A 21,059-nucleotide genomic window follows, 5' to 3' on the forward strand; every position below is an offset into this window, starting at 1 on the left:
GTCCCCTCCTCCACAACAACAACACAGATGCATTCTGTGCTCGCTTCAGAAATCCCTCTGTGCTGATCTGGTGCTATGAAGTGCTATGTGTCGATGCATTACAGCTGCAAGAATCATTGCTGCTGTTTGGAGTCATTGCCATTTGACAAATGTTTCTCTGTCTTTTCAAGTGACCACACCTGACCTCAAATACAGACCAGTCATAACTCTATTTACTCGGAAAATAAGAGTAACAATAGTGTAGCTGCAATAGCTATGGTTAGCCTTTATACATGGTAAGTATGTGTCTGCTTTGGGGAAACCACAGGGAGAATATTTCCCCTTGCAGATTAGAATAGAACAGAACTGGTGGACTGAGATTTTATCTGCTTTCAGTTTTATTTCAACACGTTGCAGTGTCTCAACTGCTCTCTCTGGGATTTGCAGCCCAGCTTGTGGAGAATCCTGTTTGCAATCAGTGCAAACATTAGAGAATGAGCAATCTGTGCAGTCAGCATCTCTGCTTGGCTTCCTTGGTCAGGTGCGAAGTCCATCCCTGTTCTGCAAAACACCAACTCCTGTGCCCGTCTTCAGCGGGAGCGCAGCGCGGGTGCTGAGCTCAGCTCTGCTACGGGCTGAAACGCAGCCCTTCGCGCAGGGCACAACGAGGCCTCTGTCCCCTGCGAATACCCAGGTGGGCTCGTCCTCGAAGATGGAGCCCCGCTTGCAGAATGAACAGGACGTGCGAATGCCTTCTGTGTGGAGCTTATCTCCATCTTAAAGCCTCGCCAAATCCCCTCTACAGCTGAAGTCAGGGGTGAGACTGTCACTGATTGTAATGAGATTTGGATCAGACTTTGTGGGTCGCATCTGCACAGAGGCCTCCTGAACATACTGAAGCAACTTCCTTTGTAAATCTTGAAATTATCTTAAATTTTTCACTATGGTTTTGCTGATATTTCATTGAATGGCATTACAAATCATTCATTTTCAGAATCAACCTACAGCAGAGGTACTTAAGTACTTAAGTTCTGAAGTGATTAAAAATCATAGTATTTATGTTATTACTCTTTATTTTCTGTTTAACTGTCTCAAAGCAGAATAGAGCAAGGAATGATGAGGCAAGAATAAAGTTTGTAAATATAAATGACTTCATCAAAAGAACAGGATGCAAGTAACCTGCCTTCAGAGCACTGACAGAATAATGTTGATTCTATTTTGAAAACTTACATAATAATATTTTGAAACATAAAAGAACTAGTTTTCTATAATAGTCTGCTTACAGTTGAAAACTGACAGGAGTTACGAAATACATTGAAGTTGTTTCAAGTCACTGAGGTTCCAAAAACAAGTTATAAGAACTCAGAATTAAAGAACAATTGCACTCCAGAAACTGACTATGTAAAAAAGAAAAATTGAACTTAGGGCATTTGCACCTCGCGCTAAAAATCTTATTTCTTATATCGTAGGGTTTTTTGTGGCCTTGAATATATTACATTTTAAAAACTCTGTCCCAGTTTAAAAGGAAAGCCAAGTGAGAAGGGAGGCTGGAAAGCAAAATGTTCCTTTTCCTTCTCTGATCTGTAATTCAGAGCTGTAAAATATCTCTAACATTTTTGTCTCATTAGCACTCTCTTCAGATGCAAATGGAAGTTAAGTTTGATAGGGTGAATTTCTCTGTAAATAAATATTCAGGCTAATGTATTTTTTTCTATTAGCTATATTTATACATCAGCATAAAGTTTCTTGTTGATGCACAAAATGTACACAAATAAATAAATGGCAATCCATGAAACAATGAATTTATACAATGTCATGTTATCAAAATGTTCATTTCCATGATAAGAGTTGGCATTGTTAGAAATCATATTTCCAATGATTTGTATTCAGGCAGTCTCTATAGACCTCCATCTGCCTTAGCCTATTCAACAAAAAATGGGAAAGAAATCCTAAGTTCATGTCTGTTCAGGCAAAATGATTCTTATTTTGCCAAACTTTTCAAAAATCCATGTTCTCTCCTTCTAACTTGTTTGAATGCCTGTTTGTTCATGTCAGTGACTGATTAAGGCTGGAGTAATTTGCTTCATCCAATCTCCTTTCCAGCACAGATGTTTGTCTTTTGCAGCTTCCCGTCTTTGTGGATACTTGCTGTCACACTTCCCTCTGCAAGGGGGTTGGGTTTTTGTTTTGGGTTTTTTTGTTTGTTTCCTTTTGCAGTCTTAACATACTCTGTAGATTGCTTTTAGTTTTAGGCTCTGTCTATGCCATGTTCCAGATGGCACCAAGTTACAACATGGCAACTTAATGACTGAGTTATTATACAGTTTAATCCTGCCCCACATGTGAGCTGTCTCCAGTGACACAACAGGTGCCTAAAGTATGAGCAGAGATCATTGTAGTCCAGAATAACTCTCACTTGGCAATTATGGCTGCTAGTGTTACAGCCCTTCTCCGACAGTTCTGCCAAGGAAGACCAACTCTGAAAAGCAAATGAAGCTGGCAGGGCTTCAGAGAGGTAAGATGTGCTGCTCTAGATGTGATTCTCCTGGTCTAGGCATCTGCCGGAGACAGTGATACCTGTCTGGAAGAAGTTGTGAAGAGTGATGCACTTGGGAGGAACACAAGAGCTCAGTCTGTGAAGGCAGCAGCCTCCCCTTTGGCTGCTGAAGCTCTTCTGTAGGAGGAAGAGGCAGAGAAAAAAACACTCAGTTTGCAGAGGGGCATTTCTAATATGGAAGGAGAAAGCAAGAAGGGTGAAGTGTTTTCATATACTATCTGGAATGTGATCTGCTTAGATAGTATTTCTCAGACAGGTTCATGTCAGATTAAAAGCTGGTATCACAGGTATTTATGTGAAGAAGTTATTTGCAAGTATTGTGTTTACTGCATATATTTAATTTTTAAATACTGGTACTGCTTTAAATATATTCCTTTGCCTAAACCATTACAAAAATTCAATCTCGCAAACTAACTACGGGGCAGCCTTATTGCTGTTTAGGTGTCATATACCAAAATGGTGCAAGAAACAATGACCTAGTAGAACTTCTGCCTCTGAGTCAGTAATCACTGAATGTCCCTGCACTGAATTTAGGGGTCACTGGGTTGCTGAATGTGCTGTTCTTGCATGAAATATGAAACAAAAATTCTAATCACACGTTGGCCATTAAATAACTGATGACAGTTTTCATCAGAGACTCACAATAGCTTTGCTCCTCTAACTGTGCCAGGTAATTACATTCTATCTATCTAAATGAACTTTCAATTACATTGAGTACTTTTCTCCTCTACACTGTTTAGAAATAATTTTATGCACTGTTAAACCATCGCCCTTGTCCCACCTCAGAGGTGGCTGAATTTCAGTATTAGGTAAAGAGATTCAGGTACCTCTGACGATACCTGACTGTTGTTCCACAAGCCTCGGCCCAGCCTCTATTCAGGTTTAGAACTGTGAGTTCCCAGACGTATCTCCAGCCTTGCTGATTCTGTGCAGAGCTGCTGCAAGGAAGAAAATATGCTCAAAACTAGTAATCACTTCCCCCTATGTCAGTTTGAATAGGAATGGACTGTTTCAGGTAGCACTCTAGTACAGGCAGAAGGCGGTATGTGATAATAGAATTTGCCCTAACTGAACTGAAAGGTTCTCATTTTTTATGGCCTCAGATTTGTATTTGATTATACAGCAGTTCATTGCAGGCACAAATGTGTCTACTTTCATTTGCGGAAGTAGAAGGTCATTTTTCAAGAACACAGGCACATCTGAACATAAAATTATGCCACCCAAGAGCAAGCATTATAGTCGTTCATAGCTGAAGACAGTATTCATCTTGAGAAACATAAGCCACATCTGCCTTAAGGACCTATGTTATCTAACTCATTCATGTATTCACACAGTAATATATATATATATACACATTTATTTAGAGGAGAACACAGAAGAAGGAAGTAAGAAATATGATTTCTTTATTGATATTATTTGAACATAGCAGTATACAGAAACTTCCACATTTTCTTACAACTGACCATTAAGTACATTTTGCAGAAAAATAAATAATTCTGTTCAAAAATACCTACTACTCCTCCCTCAAAAAATGCTTCAAGATAGACATCAAATTGCTAGAGAATTTGAGTGCTGTGTACTCCATAAGCACAAATCATCCTTACTTCTTCTGCACATCAGCACTCATCCCTTTCCAGCAGCACTTAATTTCTGCCATACAGTTTTGCCTGCAGATTTAGAACTTCCGTCATTTTACCTCAAATAACCTCAGCACAGCTTAGAGAGCATCCTCAAGATTTGACCCATTGCAGATCTCCCTGAAGGAAAGAGTCTGCTCAGTGTCACTGGGATAATAAGACAAATACCTTTAAAGCCTGTAGCTCTGATCTCCTGGCTATCTGCTTTCAGTAATCAGATTCTGGAAAGCTGTTACTGTAAGTCAAGTATGTACTGCTAAGAGTAAGATGCTTGTTGTGGTAAGGCTAACACACTGAACTGAAGAGCAGCAGTACTAAATATCCCTCAAGCTGTCATTTTGAATAGACAAATATTTTTCTACCCCAAAGCATATCAGAACCATATCAGAATCATAGGAGGAAAAAATTCAAAGGTAGTTTGAAGCACTTTTTTTACTTTGGTATTTCTGACACAGGAAAAAGAGTCTAAGGGAATATGTTCAAAGCCTTAAAGAGCTGTGTGCATGAGGCTATTTTATTATATAATTACCTCACAAAATTGTGTTGTGCTCTTTCATGCCCATGACTTTTCAGATAATACTGGAATGATTAATTCCTACAATATGCCATTGTTTGTTATGCCATTTCGGTGGACTTGTTTTCGCCAGCTGATATGAAACACTAAAATGGCTGTTCTTTCTAATTACAGAAATGCTGAAGACGAGTATACTGCATTAATATGAATGTGGTGTGGCTTAAATGACAAATCTATTTTTTGGTAGAGTTAATGTAATGAGGAAAAATCTATAAGAGTGGGGAGGTAGAAAGAAAAGACTGATACTGTTACATCTAATTTAATAAAGTGTGAAGACAAAACGAAGAGATTTTAAAACCAGGGTTGCAGTGGAAAGTGAAGTACTGTGAAGATTTACAGTTTGATCTAAGGTTAAACAGGTACATAAACAAGCCAGATTTGGCAACATCAGGAAAATAAATGGTTGGCTGTCTTAACTATAAGTCCTATCTATTTTACTTACATTATTAGACCAAGTCTGTGTTTCTTCTGGGCATGATCCTTCCTGTGATCCTAAATCACAAGTTCTGACATGAAAGCACCAACTCTTTTTTTGTCTTTTATCTCTGCGACACAAACTAGAAGTATTTGGTAACTGATTCCAGTGTGCAGGGAGAATCATCATGTCAATAGTCATTGCAGAAACATACCTGCCTATTTGCCATATGCAGCTGCTCCTTGGATTTTCACTCTTTCTTTTGCTGCTTTATTCTGGGCATAAATTGTTTCAAAAATTCCTATCATCCTCATTGTGAAAAAGGGTCCCACTCCTAGAAGAAAGTAACAGAGCTCCAGTTTGAGTAGCCACCAGTTCTGGAAAAAAGAAAAAGGAAAAGGAAAAAGAAAAAGGAAAAGGAAAAAGGAAAAGGAAAAGGAAAAGGAAAAGGAAAAGGAAAAGGAAAAGGAAAAGGAAAAGGAAAAGGAAAAGGAAAAGGAAAAGGAAAAGGAAAAAGGAAAAAGAAAAAGGAAAAGGAAAAGGAAAAAGAAAAAGAAAGAGAAAAAGAAAAAGAAAAAGAAAAAAGAAAAGGAAAAGGGAAAAACCTACATACAAATTACATTACAGCTAGCTGCAAGATGCCTTTAGTAGTGAACTTGTTACTCATATATACTTAGAGACCTCTTAAGTACCAGTCCCTACATTCAACTGCTCTCTAATGCCTGTTTCCTTCTGAATTTATTGTCCTTGCTTTTCATAGTCCTAACCAGCCTTCCATAGTACCTAGCTTTCCCTCAAAAAATTCCTTCTCTCTTGATTTAAAAATTTTGCTTTTTTTTATTCTTGATGACAGAGTAAGAATTAGCAGCCTGACCCCACTACAGAGGGATAAAGGGCAGATGGAAGACAACAGTGACAATGCATGTGTGCCAGTCGGAGAAACAGGGACAAAAGCAGAAGGCGGGGACAGGAACTAACGGGTCAGAGACAATAAGACAAGTGACAGTAGTGTGGAGCAGGGGCCATGCAAGGAAAAGGATAGGAACTGGTGAAAACAACAGCAACAAGGGCAAGAAGAACAGGATGGGAGAACAAGAGGTTTATAACCTCAAGAAAATATTTCCCCAAGAAATTCAAATTGAGCTTGGATGCCCTCAGTATTTTTGTTTGTTTGTTTGTTTCCAGCAATGAGTTCTGAACCACACAGTCAACATCTGAGGTATCTTTCTCGGGTGTCTATCTGATAGCAGACCCATATAAAAGATAAAGGGGAGAGACTTGTGCTCTGAGTCTAAAGATACCAACCTTGCTGAAAACGTGTGTGAAGACCACCGAGGTATTCAATACACTGCAATATATCTGTGCTTTTAGACATAAAAATTGAAACACACGTGGGAAAAAAAAAAGTCAAAATTAGGACTCTAACACTTTTTATTTAAAAGTGCCTTTTAATGAAAAACAACAGTGAAGAATTGAATGGTATATTGCTGAAGACCTAATTTCTACTTGAATATGCTACTGTGTGGAGTTGTATTTTGGGTACCAGTTATGCCCAGAATCCTCTAGACTCTCCTCCGTGAAAAGGACTGCTTTTCACATCATTCCCAGAGCATCACAGATCAACGTGATCTCTATACCACCACACCAAAGAGGGAGACCACAGGCCTCATGAGGAATAATGCAGTCAGGAGTTCGGAAAACACGAGAAAATGGAAAAGAAAAGCACATGCTGCTAATTATCTGTCTATTTTTCACATTTTTCCACAGTTTGTGATACTTGGAACATGACCTGTCTTTGCTGAACAATCGTGACTGCAAGTTAGCACAATATGAGACACCTTGCAAAACAAAGAGCACTTAAAAACACTGAGAGCATTGACAGCTGAGCTCTGGTGCCCTTGGTCTGGTGAGTTTAAGACATCCCTGCAGCACAGTGTACAAAATCCAACCTTAGCCGCATCACTGCAAAGTCTGGAGTTTTAGCTTAAATCGCTAAACTGAGGTGCCTGAGAGAAGGTGCTGCTGCTTAAGCTGCAGGCACACATCCTCCTGTCAGCTCTGTTGGGGGAGCAACATTCAACTAACAGGGCTAAACAGACATTTTGGGGCTGCTGCGTCAAATTGCTGCAGCCAGATTTATGTTCGGTGCCCTAAGAATCACAAAGCAGACACTTTTTTACCATGACAATCTTTAAGCTCCTAGTGTCTTGTTCCCTATGTATAGTGGGGATAATAACACCATCTTCTATCACAGGACTGTCATAAAGATGAATTAATTAACATTTGTAGGTAAGTCAGGAACTATAGGGCAGAACATTGCAGAAAAGACAGCAACAGATGATCTTAATTTATCAGTTCAAGCCACATTGTAATGAATACAGATCACCACCACATTCGGAAAGAGGAATCATTTTAGGTGATGTACAAATGATATACAAGCACTGTGTATCCTCTTCACGAATGAAGAAAGGAAAACAATTGCTTATGAATACATAATTAAAAAATGCCAAAATGCATTTGCATAGGAAATGGGGGAGAACACATCTATTCTGGCAATACTTAAATCTTCGTGGCATAAATTAGATACGTTTTTAATACATTTTTAGGTAATATCCTTAACGAAGGATAGTTAAGAGCAGTAACACATATCTCTAGTTCAATTTAAAAAACAGTGATGACTGAGGGATTTACACAGTTAAAGAAAACTTATTCCATAAGCGAAAGACATAATTGCAAAAGACTCCGGCTTCCATTATCACCGTGTCATAACTAGGTCAGACTAAATAAAGCAGTTGATTTAGATCTTCAAGGATAGCTATGAATTTAATATTAATAGGGGCTAGGTAAGGTTACCAACCAAGAGGAGAGTCACTCAGAACCAGAAAAGCAAATTTTTTGACTTTTCAGTTGGCAAAGTTGTATAGAAAGATGGCAAAAAGATTTTCACAATAGTAATGATGCAGCAACAACGTGTCTAAAGAACCTGAGTGTGAAAAATAACTGTGCTTAAGATCTAATAAGATCAGGCAAGTATTTTTTAACAAAAAAATAGGATAAGCTAGTCTAGATAAAAGAGAGAATATTCGCAAGCTTTTCCAAATAGCTGTCATCTGATAAAGAGGAGCAAAAAAAATGCATCCACTAAGAGGCAGGATTATACCATCCTTATATCCTTAGCAAATGGAATCAGTATTTTTGCTCTCATGTGCTCCTGGCCTAGACAGAAGAGGGTTTTGTTCTTGTTTTTAATCTACTATAGGAATTTTCATAAAAGCTAACAGCACTGTTTTATCTTTCATAATCAACCTTCTGGACAGAAGTGGCATCATGATAAATGGGAAGAAAATATCTTCTTGAGTCTAATCTACAAAGCACTAAAATGTAGATGAGATTGTCTTAAAGTCAATCCCACAACTAGCATGTAAATACAAATTGGCAAAAGATTCCTCCACTGTAAGCTGGTTTAAAACAATTGCCACAAACTTTGATAAGATTTAAACCATGAAAAAGACATGTGAGTTCTAAAGAAAACCTAATAATAATGAAGAGGTTTAACACAAATATTAAAAATGTCATATCTGGGTTATTTCTCCAAAAACAAAGTAGCCTTCAGGCAACAGGATTGCACCTCTTCACGTCTGTTTCTAACAAACTAAGCTTGCAATGGCAATATGTTCCTGGAACCCCAGCTTTGCATGCTTCTTTGATTTTCACTTTTCAGTCCTAGCTGTGATAAAAATACTGAAAGATCTTCAGTATCTTCTGCCACACTTTAAGAGTGACAGAAACTTTAACAGTTAATGCAAGGTATGGCAATACTACAAGAAAGTGCCAGCTTTGCTCTGTTTGAGGTCAAGAAATTTCTTTCATGGAGATTAACTTTTCTCATTTTTTGAATATTCACTTGCCTTGACATTTTGTGAGCCTCATAAAGATGCAAGGTTGGACTGATAATGCAAATTTGGCATAATGTGTTCAACAGATTGCAGAGATGCAACCCTGTCAGGAAAAAAATATATATTTCTTAAGACTGGCAGATTCTAACACTGTATTAATGCACAGACCCTAAAAAAGTCAAGCAGTGGCTTTAATTAGCCCCAAATATCACTTGGCATTTACCATAGATGGCACTTGCTGCATGCTACAAGAAGCAACACCAAAAGTACACATATGAAGATACATTACCCTGTGCCAGCCAAAAAGAAATCCTAACTTCTACTTACGTACTTTGGGTCTTCAGGGGAATGAGCAGTTACCATTGCTGCTTCTGCGCAGAAGAAGCACAGAAGCTTCTGTGAAGCAACCAAGCTGTCACCTTCAGACTGATCTTCTGCAAAAATAAGGTAAATGGAAACTGTCTTTCAATTTATATCTCTCAAAGGAGATTTGGGGATGAAACTTGGAAGCAAAAGTACTGTACAGCAAAAGACTGATGAGGAATGTTCTCACTTACAAAAGTGAGAGATAAGAGGTGGAGAAAGCACACACGAGATACACTCCTATGGTGCGGGAGATTGGGCCGTGCTGATGGCCCCAGGAGTCTTCTGGGCACACTGCCCCCTCTGCTCCCAAGGCCACCCAGCTCATTCTTGCCCCGCGCTGCAGCCTGGCGCCCTGTCATCAAACTAGCACTACAGTTTGAGGGTGTCTTTGTAAACCCTGACATTTAACTGATTTATGGACAAACTGGGAGCAAAGCAGAATGTGATTCCCCGTGCAGATCGAGTGTTGTGGCTCTCAGAGCGGATATGCAGGAGCGCGACAGGAGTGCAGCACTTGAAACGCTTTTGAGAGGAATTTAACTGTACGGGGGCAGGAGAAACATGGCTGGGAAAAAAACTGGGGGATGCAACCACCAGAAACGATAACTTTTCTTTCGGGGGGGCCTTTGCGTATCCAAAGATGAGCAAAATGACACCACACTCCCGAAAATATATACATACATATACATATATATATATACACACACACACATATATATATATATATGTATACACACACACACACATATATATATATATATATTCACCAAAGAAGCGCGCCCGCCCGCGAGCGCCCTCCCCGCGCCGGCCCGGAGGCGGGGCGGGCTCCGGCGGCGCCTCCCGCGGCGCGGCGGGGGCGGCTCTTCTCGCTCGCCGCCGCCGCAGCATGAGCGGCTCGGGGCTGCTGGGGCCCGGCGGCGGCGCGGGGCTGCCGCCGCTGCCCAAGAGCCTCAGCGGGCTGCTCAACTCGTCGTCGTCGGGCGGCGGCCAGGGCGGCCGCTGGCGGGACCTGGAGCGGCTCTACGCGCAGAAGTCGCGCATCCAGGACGAGCTGAGCGGCGGCGGCCGCGGCTCGCCGCGCCCGCCCAAGCCTCCCAACCTGGACGCGGCGCTCGCCCTGCTCCGCAAGGAGATGGTGAGCGGGCCGGGCCGCGGCCTGGGGCGGCGCGGGGGCCGCGGCGGGGCCCTGCGGCGCGGCTGGAGGGCGGCGGGCGCCCCGCGCGGGGCTGCGCGGAGCGGGGGCGCCAGCGGCGGCGGGGCGGGGCGGCGCGGCCGTTTAACGGCCGGAAGGGCCCCCCGCGGCGCCGCCGCGCTCGTCACGCCGAGGCGCCGCCGTGGGCAGCGCGCGGCCTCGGGCAGGGGCACCGCGGCCGCCCGCCCGCCCCTGGGTTGTGGGGTCCGGTTTCTGTTTTTAGTGTTTATTTTTCCTTCTTTCCTCTGGACGTTCAGGCTTGCGTATAATGAGCGCTGCCTTCAGGGGCGTCTATTTGAACCTGACACCCATTTCAAAACATGGTTTTGAAAAAAAAAAATGCTAGCCCTGATTCATTCGGTTCAGATGGAGTGCGGTTAAGCGCGTAGTGTTCTTTCAAGGCTTTGTTTTGGTTCTGTGGCGTTATTAGTAAAACGCCTCCCGGCGGTTTGGCGCGCCCTGAGGTTAAGCGCTAATTTGGGTGTTGGTGCTTGGCTGGTGCCAGGTGCAGTTGTAGTGAGTAACGAGCGGCCTCGGCGCCGCGCGGTTAACGAAGCCCGCACGGTGCGATACAGCCCGAAGCTGCACACGTCGGGGTGAGCAAGGCGTGTGTGCCCGGGGCGCGCTGCAGAGCCACAGGGTATAGCTGCTGGGCGCTGAAATCTTGCTCTTCCGAGAAGTCAAACGTAGCTCTTGTGATGAAAGGCTAACTTTTGCTAATGGAAGACCAAATGAGATGCTCGTTACGGTCATTTGGCACTAGGATTCCCCTTTGATCTTCTCTTATCATTGAGGATGATTTGATAAAACAAGTTGAAGAAAAGGTATTTTACCTCCTAACACATTAAAGACTCGCTCATAAGTAGAGCAAGGGTCTGTTCTGCACCAGGTGTACTTTTTTTGAGGCCTGTGCAAATTAAAGAGGCTCTTGCATACAAATAGGCTGGCTTTCATTAGGTGAATAATAGCATGTTATTATTAATACTAAACACCCTTGCACAAGGCAGAGATAAAATATCCATTGAGTAATGAGCTGAAACATTTAATGGTGGATTGGTATGGGGAAGAAGGACATAGCAGCATCTCTCCATGTATGATCAAGCAATATACCCTGCATGTGTTTCAGAATATGAAAGTGGTGGATTTGGATACTTTCTAAGGGGAGGGATGAAATAAAAGGTCACGTCAGAAGTAGGATTCTCTCGTTGTGAGGTAGAGTGGATCGCATGGGGATGTGTGTAAGGTTATCTGGCAGCTCTCATGATAAAACTTCAGTCAAATGCAGATTAGTGAGGATTCACAACTTATTGCTTGTTGAGAAAGCTCAGACATTTCTATGGGATTTTGCTATCTTGGGGACCACTCTTGAGACACCAAGAGCTTGAGGTTGTATTTTTCTTGATAGATGTACTGTTTTTGTTTCATTGCTTGACACTAGTGATGAACACAGACACATATGATATTAAATATAACTCTGTTAAATCCTGCTAAATTAACTCTGTTGGACAGCTTCTAATTTTGAGACTGCAGTACAGATCTTCACAGAATGTCTTAAAGTGTTTTTACCTAGCTGAGATAGGAAATCTGTTTTTGAAGTTTGTAATGCTTTCCCTTAGGAGACAAAGATCTTGTGTGGAATCTTGTCTGTCTCCAACTTGAATATTTTCTTGCTCAATCAATTCCTATTACTTTTAATGGCTTTTTGAACAGTTCGTTGCCCCAGCTTCTTGTCCTTCAAACATCTAGCTCTTATGAGAATGATTAGACAGACTTACATGTTTATATATAATAATATTAAGTCCAGTTTCACAGAATACATTCTTATTCCAGGTGAGTAGTTTGCTTAAATGGGGCAAGCAAAAGTTCATTAGCCTTCACAGGTGGACATTCAGACTTCAGGCTTGGGCAAGTAAACCTTCATTAGCTTAACAAGTCTGAAGAAGTCACTTTAGCAGGACTTGAGTAGGTGGAGGTGTTTGGATATAGTACCAGTATCCCTCTATGATATCAAGTGTCTCCTAAGAATCCCTTCAAAAGGGGATTTGCACAAATGCTGGTTTCTCCTTACAGAAATACAGAGAAGGGAAGAGTAGCAGACAGTGTGCGACTTTTCTGCAGCAAACAAAGCAAGTCACATGTGCTTGAACAACAAGGGGGGAGAAAGCAGTATTGTCCATTAAAGAAAAAGACAGCGTTGAAAAGCAGCATAGATCTGGTTTGACTATAATCCGATAGCAGCTAGCGTAACATTTCATACCTTATCCCATGCTTTGACGTAAAAAGCAGAAACTTAACACTTATTGTAAAACCTAGATAGGAAGAGCTGTTTCTTGAAATTGCCATATTATGTAGTAGTTTTAATTTGTTGCAAGAGAAGACCTGATTTTGGTTTGATTTCACCTGGACAGGGGAAAATGTCAGTGGAATGCCCTATTCCGTTTTCCCGAAGGGGAAGCTGCTTCAAATTAAATGACTTTGTTTTACTTTCCAGCACAGAGTACCCATTTTGTACCTGATGTAAAGATGCGGACTACAATCTTTTAAAAAAGTTGTGGGTTTTTTGTGTGTGTTTGTTTTGTTTTAATTTTAACTTTTCTAATGTTGCTCCAAGACTTAGATCTTGAATTAATATTTTTCTTCTTGTTTCTAGATTCTAAAATAGAAAGTGCTGAAATACAAAGCAAGCTAATCCATATATCTTGGAGAGTAGTATGAGGACTCTTGACTAGCATGTGAAGATGTTCTGGAGATTTTTGCAGACAGTAATGCATGCCCTTATCTCATTTCAGTTCTGCTGCTCTGAAGTAGTGTATACTCTGTTGTGCTAGATGTACTTAGCCTTGTCAAAGGCAAACACGTCAGCTGCCCATATATGTTGATTATAGTAAATTGTAGTAGGGCTGTTATAGCCATGAAGTAGGAAAACAGCCTGCCACTTTTTGTTCAGGCAATTTTATACATCTTTACCCCACAGCATCATCTTTTTTAAAAGATACACAGTATCTAAATATATTGGTAAAGTATGTCTTTTGCGTAGCGAGACATGCAGAGCTCAAGTTTATGTCGTGTTCCAGAGAGGGTTGCACTGCTAGCTAGTAGTTAAATAGGGCATGGTAATATGACTAGATTTTGAAGAATGCTGTGCTGATGTTGCACTGTGTAGCATCACTGTGTTCCTTGTTCTTTCATCTGGTTTATCCAGTGGGATGTCTGTCATGTTAGGAAATGAATTATGATTCCGCATTTCCTAGCTGTTCAAGGTAAACAAGAGACTCTTCGCTCCTCTTGTTTAGCCATGAAAAATACACATTAAGACCATTCTACTGCCAATAAAATCATAACTGTAATCTAAACATCTTTTTTTTTTTTCTCTTCCCCCACCCCCTGCTCCCTCTCCCGTCAGGTTGGCCTTCGGCAGCTAGATATGTCCTTACTGTGTCAGCTCTACTCCCTGTACGAGTCGATTCAAGAATATAAAGGTGCGTGCCAAGCTGACTCTAATGCCGACTGCACGTATGCTCTGGAAAATGGCTTTTTTGATGAAGAGGAAGAGTACTTCTAGGAACAAGAAGATGCTTCTCCAGGATGATCTAGGTTCTTTTGCCCTTCTCTCCTAAAAAACCCATCACTCGAAATGACTGGAATCTGTACGGGCCTCTCTTCTTGTGGAGAACAGCCAGCTACCCCAAGTTGTGTTCAATTCTCTCACTTCTAACAGGCTGTCAGTGCGAGTTACACATGCAAATACCACTTGAGGAAAGTGGTGTACTATAACTTCTGGAGAGTCCTCAAACATGTTTGACAAGAGTTTTCAATTTATTTTGCAAGGTGGGTGTTTTCAACTTACAGATGTTGGTAGCTTATAACTGGAATTTTAATCATAGAAGACAGTAGTGACTTCTGAGTTGTAATAACTTCTTAAGAGGGGAGGGAAGCCTCCACTGTGGTGTAAATAGCTATAAGTGACTTTTTTTTTTGTCAACAGTACTGGTAAATGCTTTTTGAACAGGTGTGTGGATGTGTTCACATCCTCAGCTCTACTAAGCTAGTTCTGCTCTTATCAGCTGCATCCAGTTTTGCACTGGGTGGATTGTTTACACAGTTTTTTTTTTTTTTTTTCCTACACTGATTTTTGACTTATTTTTCCTTCTTCATAGCCTGAAAGCTTGACATTTAATAGTGAATGTTATCAGCAGCTTTTTTTTTTTCTGTTGATCTAATTCACTTTCTTGGTACTGCCACTTGGCATTAACTTTTATACTATTGTCTAGATTTCTCGCATAAACATAGTTCTGTGACCTGCTAAAATCTGTTCTAAAATAACTTCCTTGGCTTTTACTACACTAAATAGTAAAAGCACAGATTCAAACATAGTCTGTCTGCCACTATGTGGCTTGGAATAACATGAACTCTTGTGCAAGTGTTCTCAATCATATGAAGAATAAGGAAAACCTCTCATATGACAAAATGGGACAAATTGCAATATTTTATACTGGGTGAACTTTGTTTCTGTAAGGTAGACTACAGCTCTTTTTAAAATGCAAAATAAATATTTTGAGCACATACTTTGCATATGTTAAAACTTTTTATACTAACTTGATCTTTGAAGTATAACTTTTTTTTTGTTTTTAAAACTTATTAAAGCACTCGGTTAGTTTTTATTCTTTCATAATATGTATATGTAATGCTCAGCTGTCTTGAAATATATGAGTTGCCAACTATCTTAGTCTTCACCCTTCTATTATTTTAAGTAAAATCTGATCCCAACACATGATTTTAATTTCTTAAGTTTAATGCTAAATATTGCTGTAAAGCACAGTGCCTGAATCTTGACAGAAGCTAATAATTAAGGGCTTAAATCTCAAAGGGTTTTTGCGTGGTTCACATCTGGTGCATATTCAGTTTACAGAAGCAACTGGAGATCAAATTCTGGGGTAGCTCCTCTTAATTTTCAGCTAAGGCTGTTATGTTGCAGTGATAAAAAGCAAAGAATTCTAAGGGGGTGTTTTAGTACATTCTCCTAAAAACAGCTTATTTTACTGGAATTTAAGGGCAGGAAGAGTAAAGAGTACACACATCTCCGTGTGTAAGTTCTTAAGCTAGTCTGTGGTGGTGTTTGGATTTTTTTTTTTTTAAGTTAAATTCTGATTGTTCATCCAAAATTAAAACAAGTGATAAAGTTAACACAGATAATCCAAATGGCTATACTTATATTTAAATAAGATGCCTGTGCTTATGTGTATAAATATATACACAGCTGTATGCTTTGACTTACGAATGTATCAGCTTTGAATATAATTTGCTGTGCTTTGGGTATTTATATGAGGTTTTTTCTAGTCTGTTGAATTACTGCTATTTTCTTGCTCTTTCCCAAAAATAAAAGCATGATGTTTAGCATAATTTTTTTTCAAGTTGTGTGCATTTTAATTTGTCTTTTTGGTCAATTTAAAAAAAAAATCCCTAGGACTAGTCATTGCATCTGTGTGCGATGCCAGCAATGTTTAAATTAGAGTTGAAGAGGTTCTACCTGCCTGAATCTGGAAAAGGAGTTTCCTACTTCTGTCTTTGTTGGATTTCACTTCTGAATTAAATAGGTGGGGAAAAAATAATCTCTGCAAGAATTTTAGATTCTATTCTACAAATCCTTACACGGTGCCATTCATAATAAAAGTCCCAGTGGTGTTGTCATCAGCATGTACCTGTGCAAAATTAGAAATACTTTCTCTTTTATAAATGAAACAAGCAAAACAGTTCACTGTGCTTGCGCAGGGGGGAGCTTTGAATGTTTGTTGGGTGTTTAAGGCCTCACTCCCCGACATCAGCTTCACAGAAAATAGGATGGGCTATTAGGATTTTCTAAGTCTTCAGCATCTTGTTCTTGCTTTTAAGACTGTGTTCTTACATAGAACTCATGGTCCATATTTGTAACCCTAAATCAAATACAATGCAGACTGGAAAGCTAGACAGACATCTTAAAATAATAAACCGAAGTCAGTAAACAGTTGTTCCTGAGGCAAAAACATTTGTGCACCTGGTGTTTCCATTGCCAGACTGTACCTCTTCACCACATAACACCACAGAGCAGGGAAATAGCTTTGAAAGAGAAGTGTGTGGTGGGAAAGAACAGCTTAAATCCTGAGTAATCGTTACATGCAGTTTCATGTTGGAGTTTGGGTGTGTGCATGACGGGACAAGGTGAGCCGCTACAAAAGCTTGCTCCTCCTGGTCCAAACCACGTACCAACAACAAGGCTTTTCCACTTTCCTGTCTAAAACCCATTTCAATTACAGGCAGCCTTTTAAATGGATATTGCAAGAGAAACCTTGGTTTCTCTTTCGTCCGTATTGCAGTCAGATACCTGAGGGCTTTTATCAGTTCTGCCTCTGAATTAGGAAGTTGGCGAATAAAGTGGCAATTGGCAGCGCTGCCTTTAGTTCATTTTCTGAAGAGTCTCCACAGCTCTGGTGTGAGGCTGTTAGCCCGAGGTCAGCCGAAGCACAGCCCTTGGGTGCTACTACCCCAGGGTAAAAGGGAACAGTTGCTACTTAAATCAATAACGGTAAATTGTGCCTTGATGAGTACTTACTGCAGAGCCCAGGACTGACTCCCTTTTGCAGTATGAACGAGTGTAGCAGTATGAACGAGTGTAGCTCCTGGCTGCAATGCGCTGCGTAAGTCCAAAAGAGGGGAATGTGAAGGTGCCACTTGCTCCTACTTCTGCGCAGCTGCATAGCTTGCCGTGCCCCTGCTAGCCACGTGAGCCCGGAGCTTGTGTAAGTGCAAGGAGGCAGCGCTGGTGGCGGGACACAGGCCGGAGCAGCGTGAGCCCAAGGAAAGCTTCCTAGGAGCCCATGAACCACCATGGTGCAGCTAGCACCGTGTTTTTGGTATTTATGTTTTGTATGAAGTGGATGCGGAGCAGCTCTTCCCGTCCTGCTCGGCACAGTCAGCCAATGCTGCGGCGGAGCTGAACACAACAGGTTTTCAAGGAGATGAATATGGACTGTCAGCTGCTCAGGGGTTTAAAGCTCTTAGGACAGTGGCCAAGGCGGTAACCTGCCCTTGTCAACTCTTCTCCAGAGGGCCTATGGAGGTGGTAAGAGGCTAGACGCAGGGTATTACGAGATCTGTGCTAGCTGTGTGTGAAGCTGTGTGTCTCAAGCAAAATACCCCCCTGTTTTATTGCTGTGACACTGCAGTGCCCCACAGTCACAGTTAAATTACAGCCTGGTCCCTCTGAAGTGTTCTTAGCCTACAAATAGAGATGAACCTTTCTGGAAAGAGTGCTCTGCTCTCAGGAAAGTGGGTGTCAGAGAAGCCGCGTGGCTGATGCTCTGACAGCTCTTGCAGTTGGGGGTTACAGGCCCTGCTTCAGCTGCTGGTGAAGCTGCTGTCAGGCCATTGATTTTAATGGGGATGGACTTGGGAGCAGGAAATCAGAGTTTCTGAAATCACAGCTGCAGCTCGCTCTAGTTGGCTGCCAAGATTGCAAAGGAGCAGCATGTTATCTCCACCAGCTCTTGTTAACCTGCAAGAGGTACTTTATTATTTGCAAATAAATGCTGCAAATACCTTCCAAATGTACTATTTACTTAGTAGCAATGAAGGCTGCAGTAGGCAACCATTTAGATAACCTACAAAAAGGCTCAGATTTGCCTTAGAAGAAAGAGTTTTCCAGTAAAGCTGGAGCAAAATCTCATGCTCTCTCTATAAGGGTAGCTTAGAATCACCTTCTGGATGCTTATTAAATGTGAGGTTTTCAATACAAAATTAAGTGTAGTCATGTGAAATGGAAAGCCTGGGAGAAAGGTCATGCAGAAATTATTTTAACTATTAAAACAGTTTGAAAGTAATTGTTCAGTTCCTAATCTTAGGTAACCAAATTATTTTGCATAACTTTTAAAAATAAGCTCCTTTTAAAATTATGTTCATATTTTCTGGAAATTAATTAGGTTTGCAAAATTTTAAATTCAACAAAGACAGTAAAAAATTCCTGGAATCTATATACCAAATGTCGATCCCTTTAATAGCTATTTACTAGGTTTTGCCTCCTTTTCAGTCCAGTTCCTAAGGACACAAAGTTTGTGTGATGACAGTCAGTGCACTCTCTGCGGTTGGTTGGTCGGTTGGTACCTCCTGTAATGACTTCCGAGCACACGGCTTGCTGTAAACTGCGTCTGGTGGGATAGAAGTCACAAAGTTACTCTGTTTATTACAAGCCTTGTCAAAGTTAGCAGCTGGAGTAGAGGAAAGAGGCTTACTGCTGCTTCCGCCAATGGAGCCACAAGCAAAACCTGCCCCTTTCTTGCTCAGACCAGCCGGCGGGTGGGCTGCCCACATGCAGCTCCGTAGCAGCCACCGTGTGTGCTTTATTGGGAAGCAAAGGCAGGTAGGTGGCATGGGAACGACGGGTTCATCTTCTGCCTCTCGTTTAAAGAATGAGGATAGAACCAGAGAAGGCCTCAGGACCCACCTCTGGGGCTGAAGGGGGTGTTGGAAGGTGACTGGGTGCTGTGGCAGGGAAGGTCGTGGAGCGTTTGGAGGGTGCGGGTTGGCGCAGGTGGAGAGGAGGAGCTGAGGTGGCAGGACACCAGCTTGTACAGCCCATCCGACTTTAGTTCCACTACTCCTAACTGGGAGGAATTCTCCTATCGTTCTTCAACATATTTTGAAGTCTGGGTACACTCTACTTGCCCTGCGTTTTTAATGTTACAGTCATTTGTTGCAGATACACAATTTTGCTGAAGTGGAAAGAATGTGTTGTATTAGCCTTGCCGTCCAGCTAGAACCATTAATTTTGCTTAGGAAATTAGATTGCTCAGATGCAAAGGGAACTAATTCTCCCCACTCGTCATTCAGCTGACTGCTAGTGAGGAATGTGAAATGGGTGGATTAATACATGTACATGCCAAAGAGAACCTATTACCAGGCCTGTTTTCTTGTTCAATGTGCGGCTTGTGTCCTTGAGGTATTTCTAAAGAATTTGCTTCTGGTTTCTTGATGTTTGCCTATGGAGGCTACATTATGACACTAGATTGAGGTTCATATTCTTTCCTGTGTACCGCATTAATTTTCTCAGAAAATAACTGCAAGTGTGTGTTTTCCATCCACAAAACTATTGATAGTTACCTTACTCATTTATGTGAATCTACTAAATCTAATTCTAGGCAACACCGCATGGCCTAAAAAAATACCTTGTTAGTTTTATCAGTAACCCAACTAAAAGTATTAAGAATGAAAACCCTGTATCATTTGCAAAGTCATCTTATATTACTTGTAACATTTTCTGGTATTTTTAAAGCTTCCAAACTACATATTCTAACCTTGTAGTAATCTCTGCAGATCTTTAGGATCTGCTGCAATGCACCAGCTTATTTGGTGTTCTGAGGTGAAAAGAAGCTGTGAAATCTACATGGCTGGCAAGGAGAGGCAAGCTATCTCAGAAGGAGATTTCAACAGGGGCCGGCCCAAAGAATGTGGATATGCTCAAGGGCAGATGCAAGAGATTAAACCGTAGGTGAGCCCTGGCCTGGTGTCTCCAGCTTGCAGGACAATTATGTTTCATAAGTGGCAGTGCTAGAAAGGAATTCTAATTTCAGATCAACAGTGGGTTTGATCATTTGTTTTTAAATGAGAGAAGAATTTTGGAGAGGGTGATACAGCAATATTCACTGCAGAAGTCTGTTTTGCTTACTTTGTTTTGGCTTCCTTTCATCTTTTCTATTCAGGAAAATTCATTAGATGAATGTGGAAACAAGCAGCACTGAGTAATCAAGCTCAAATCTGATTTTGGAGGAATGTGCTTTTAGCTGTAGAATTTACATTTTTCAGATAAGGTTGGTATGTAATTTAAAGAGACAAAAACATTTGCTTTTGAAATACACAGGCTTCTGACTGTTTCTACTCTTCACTGAACTTTTGCCATGATTTTAGATTCATTTATGCTAAGACATTATTAAAATACATACTTTTGAGAATTCCTCAGTTTAAAATGAGATGAGAAATCTCATGCAAATCCTGGATTATTAGAGTTTTTTTTTTTTTAAATGTGACCAAAGCAGATTGCCCAGGTTGCTGTTTAGAATTGCTAGTTCATACAGAGTTCACTGTGTGTCAAACCACTGCCTTAAATTCATGTTAATGGAAGTAGTTCAATCATTCTCTTTTAGAAATCACAAGTATTTCTTACATGGGTCAGACACTTTTTTGTGATTATCTGGCTAGACACATGAATAATAGTTTTAGAGTTCATTTTAGCTCAGGATACCAAGCTCTGTCACAAACAATAAAGTTGCCTGTCTGAGTCCTCCCAGCTATTGCTTTAACTGTTCTGACTTGTCAAGCAGCAGACCCTTTTAAATCATTTACAGAAACACAGTAAGGTCATTCCTTCAGCTATGAAAGTACCTAGATGATATGCACATACAGTAGATTTCATTTTTT

General features: G+C 40.9%; 1 protein-coding gene across 1 annotated transcript; it reads left to right on the forward strand.

The window, feature by feature from the left end:
• Positions 1-10,304: 10,304 nt before the first annotated feature.
• Positions 10,305-15,177, forward strand: FAM89A (family with sequence similarity 89 member A). Its single transcript, XM_088534910.1, has 2 exons — positions 10,305-10,559; positions 14,020-15,177. The coding sequence occupies exons 1-2, from the start codon at positions 10,311-10,313 to the stop codon at positions 14,176-14,178; spliced, it is 408 nt and encodes a 135-aa protein (XP_088391036.1). The 5' UTR covers positions 10,305-10,310; the 3' UTR covers positions 14,179-15,177.
• The last annotated feature ends 5,882 nt before the right edge of the window (positions 15,178-21,059 follow it).

This window comes from Tinamus guttatus, unplaced genomic scaffold (genome assembly GCF_059628265.1).
Source record: "Tinamus guttatus ecotype Peru unplaced genomic scaffold, ASM5962826v1 Tinamus_guttatus_pri_ptg000601l, whole genome shotgun sequence".
In the NCBI taxonomy this organism is placed as follows: domain Eukaryota; kingdom Metazoa; phylum Chordata; class Aves; order Tinamiformes; family Tinamidae; genus Tinamus; species Tinamus guttatus.

What these genes read in the sequence shown, in the direction of transcription:
- FAM89A (XM_088534910.1), top strand. Translation starts at nt 10,311, where the DNA reads ATGAGCGGCTCGGGGCTGCTGGGGCCCGGCGGCGGCGCGGGGCTGCCG. An exon ending in CCCTGCTCCGCAAGGAGATG is followed by an intron (nt 10,560 to 14,019) that starts GTGAGCGGGCCG and finishes CTCTCCCGTCAG; the next exon opens with GTTGGCCTTCGGCAGCTAGA.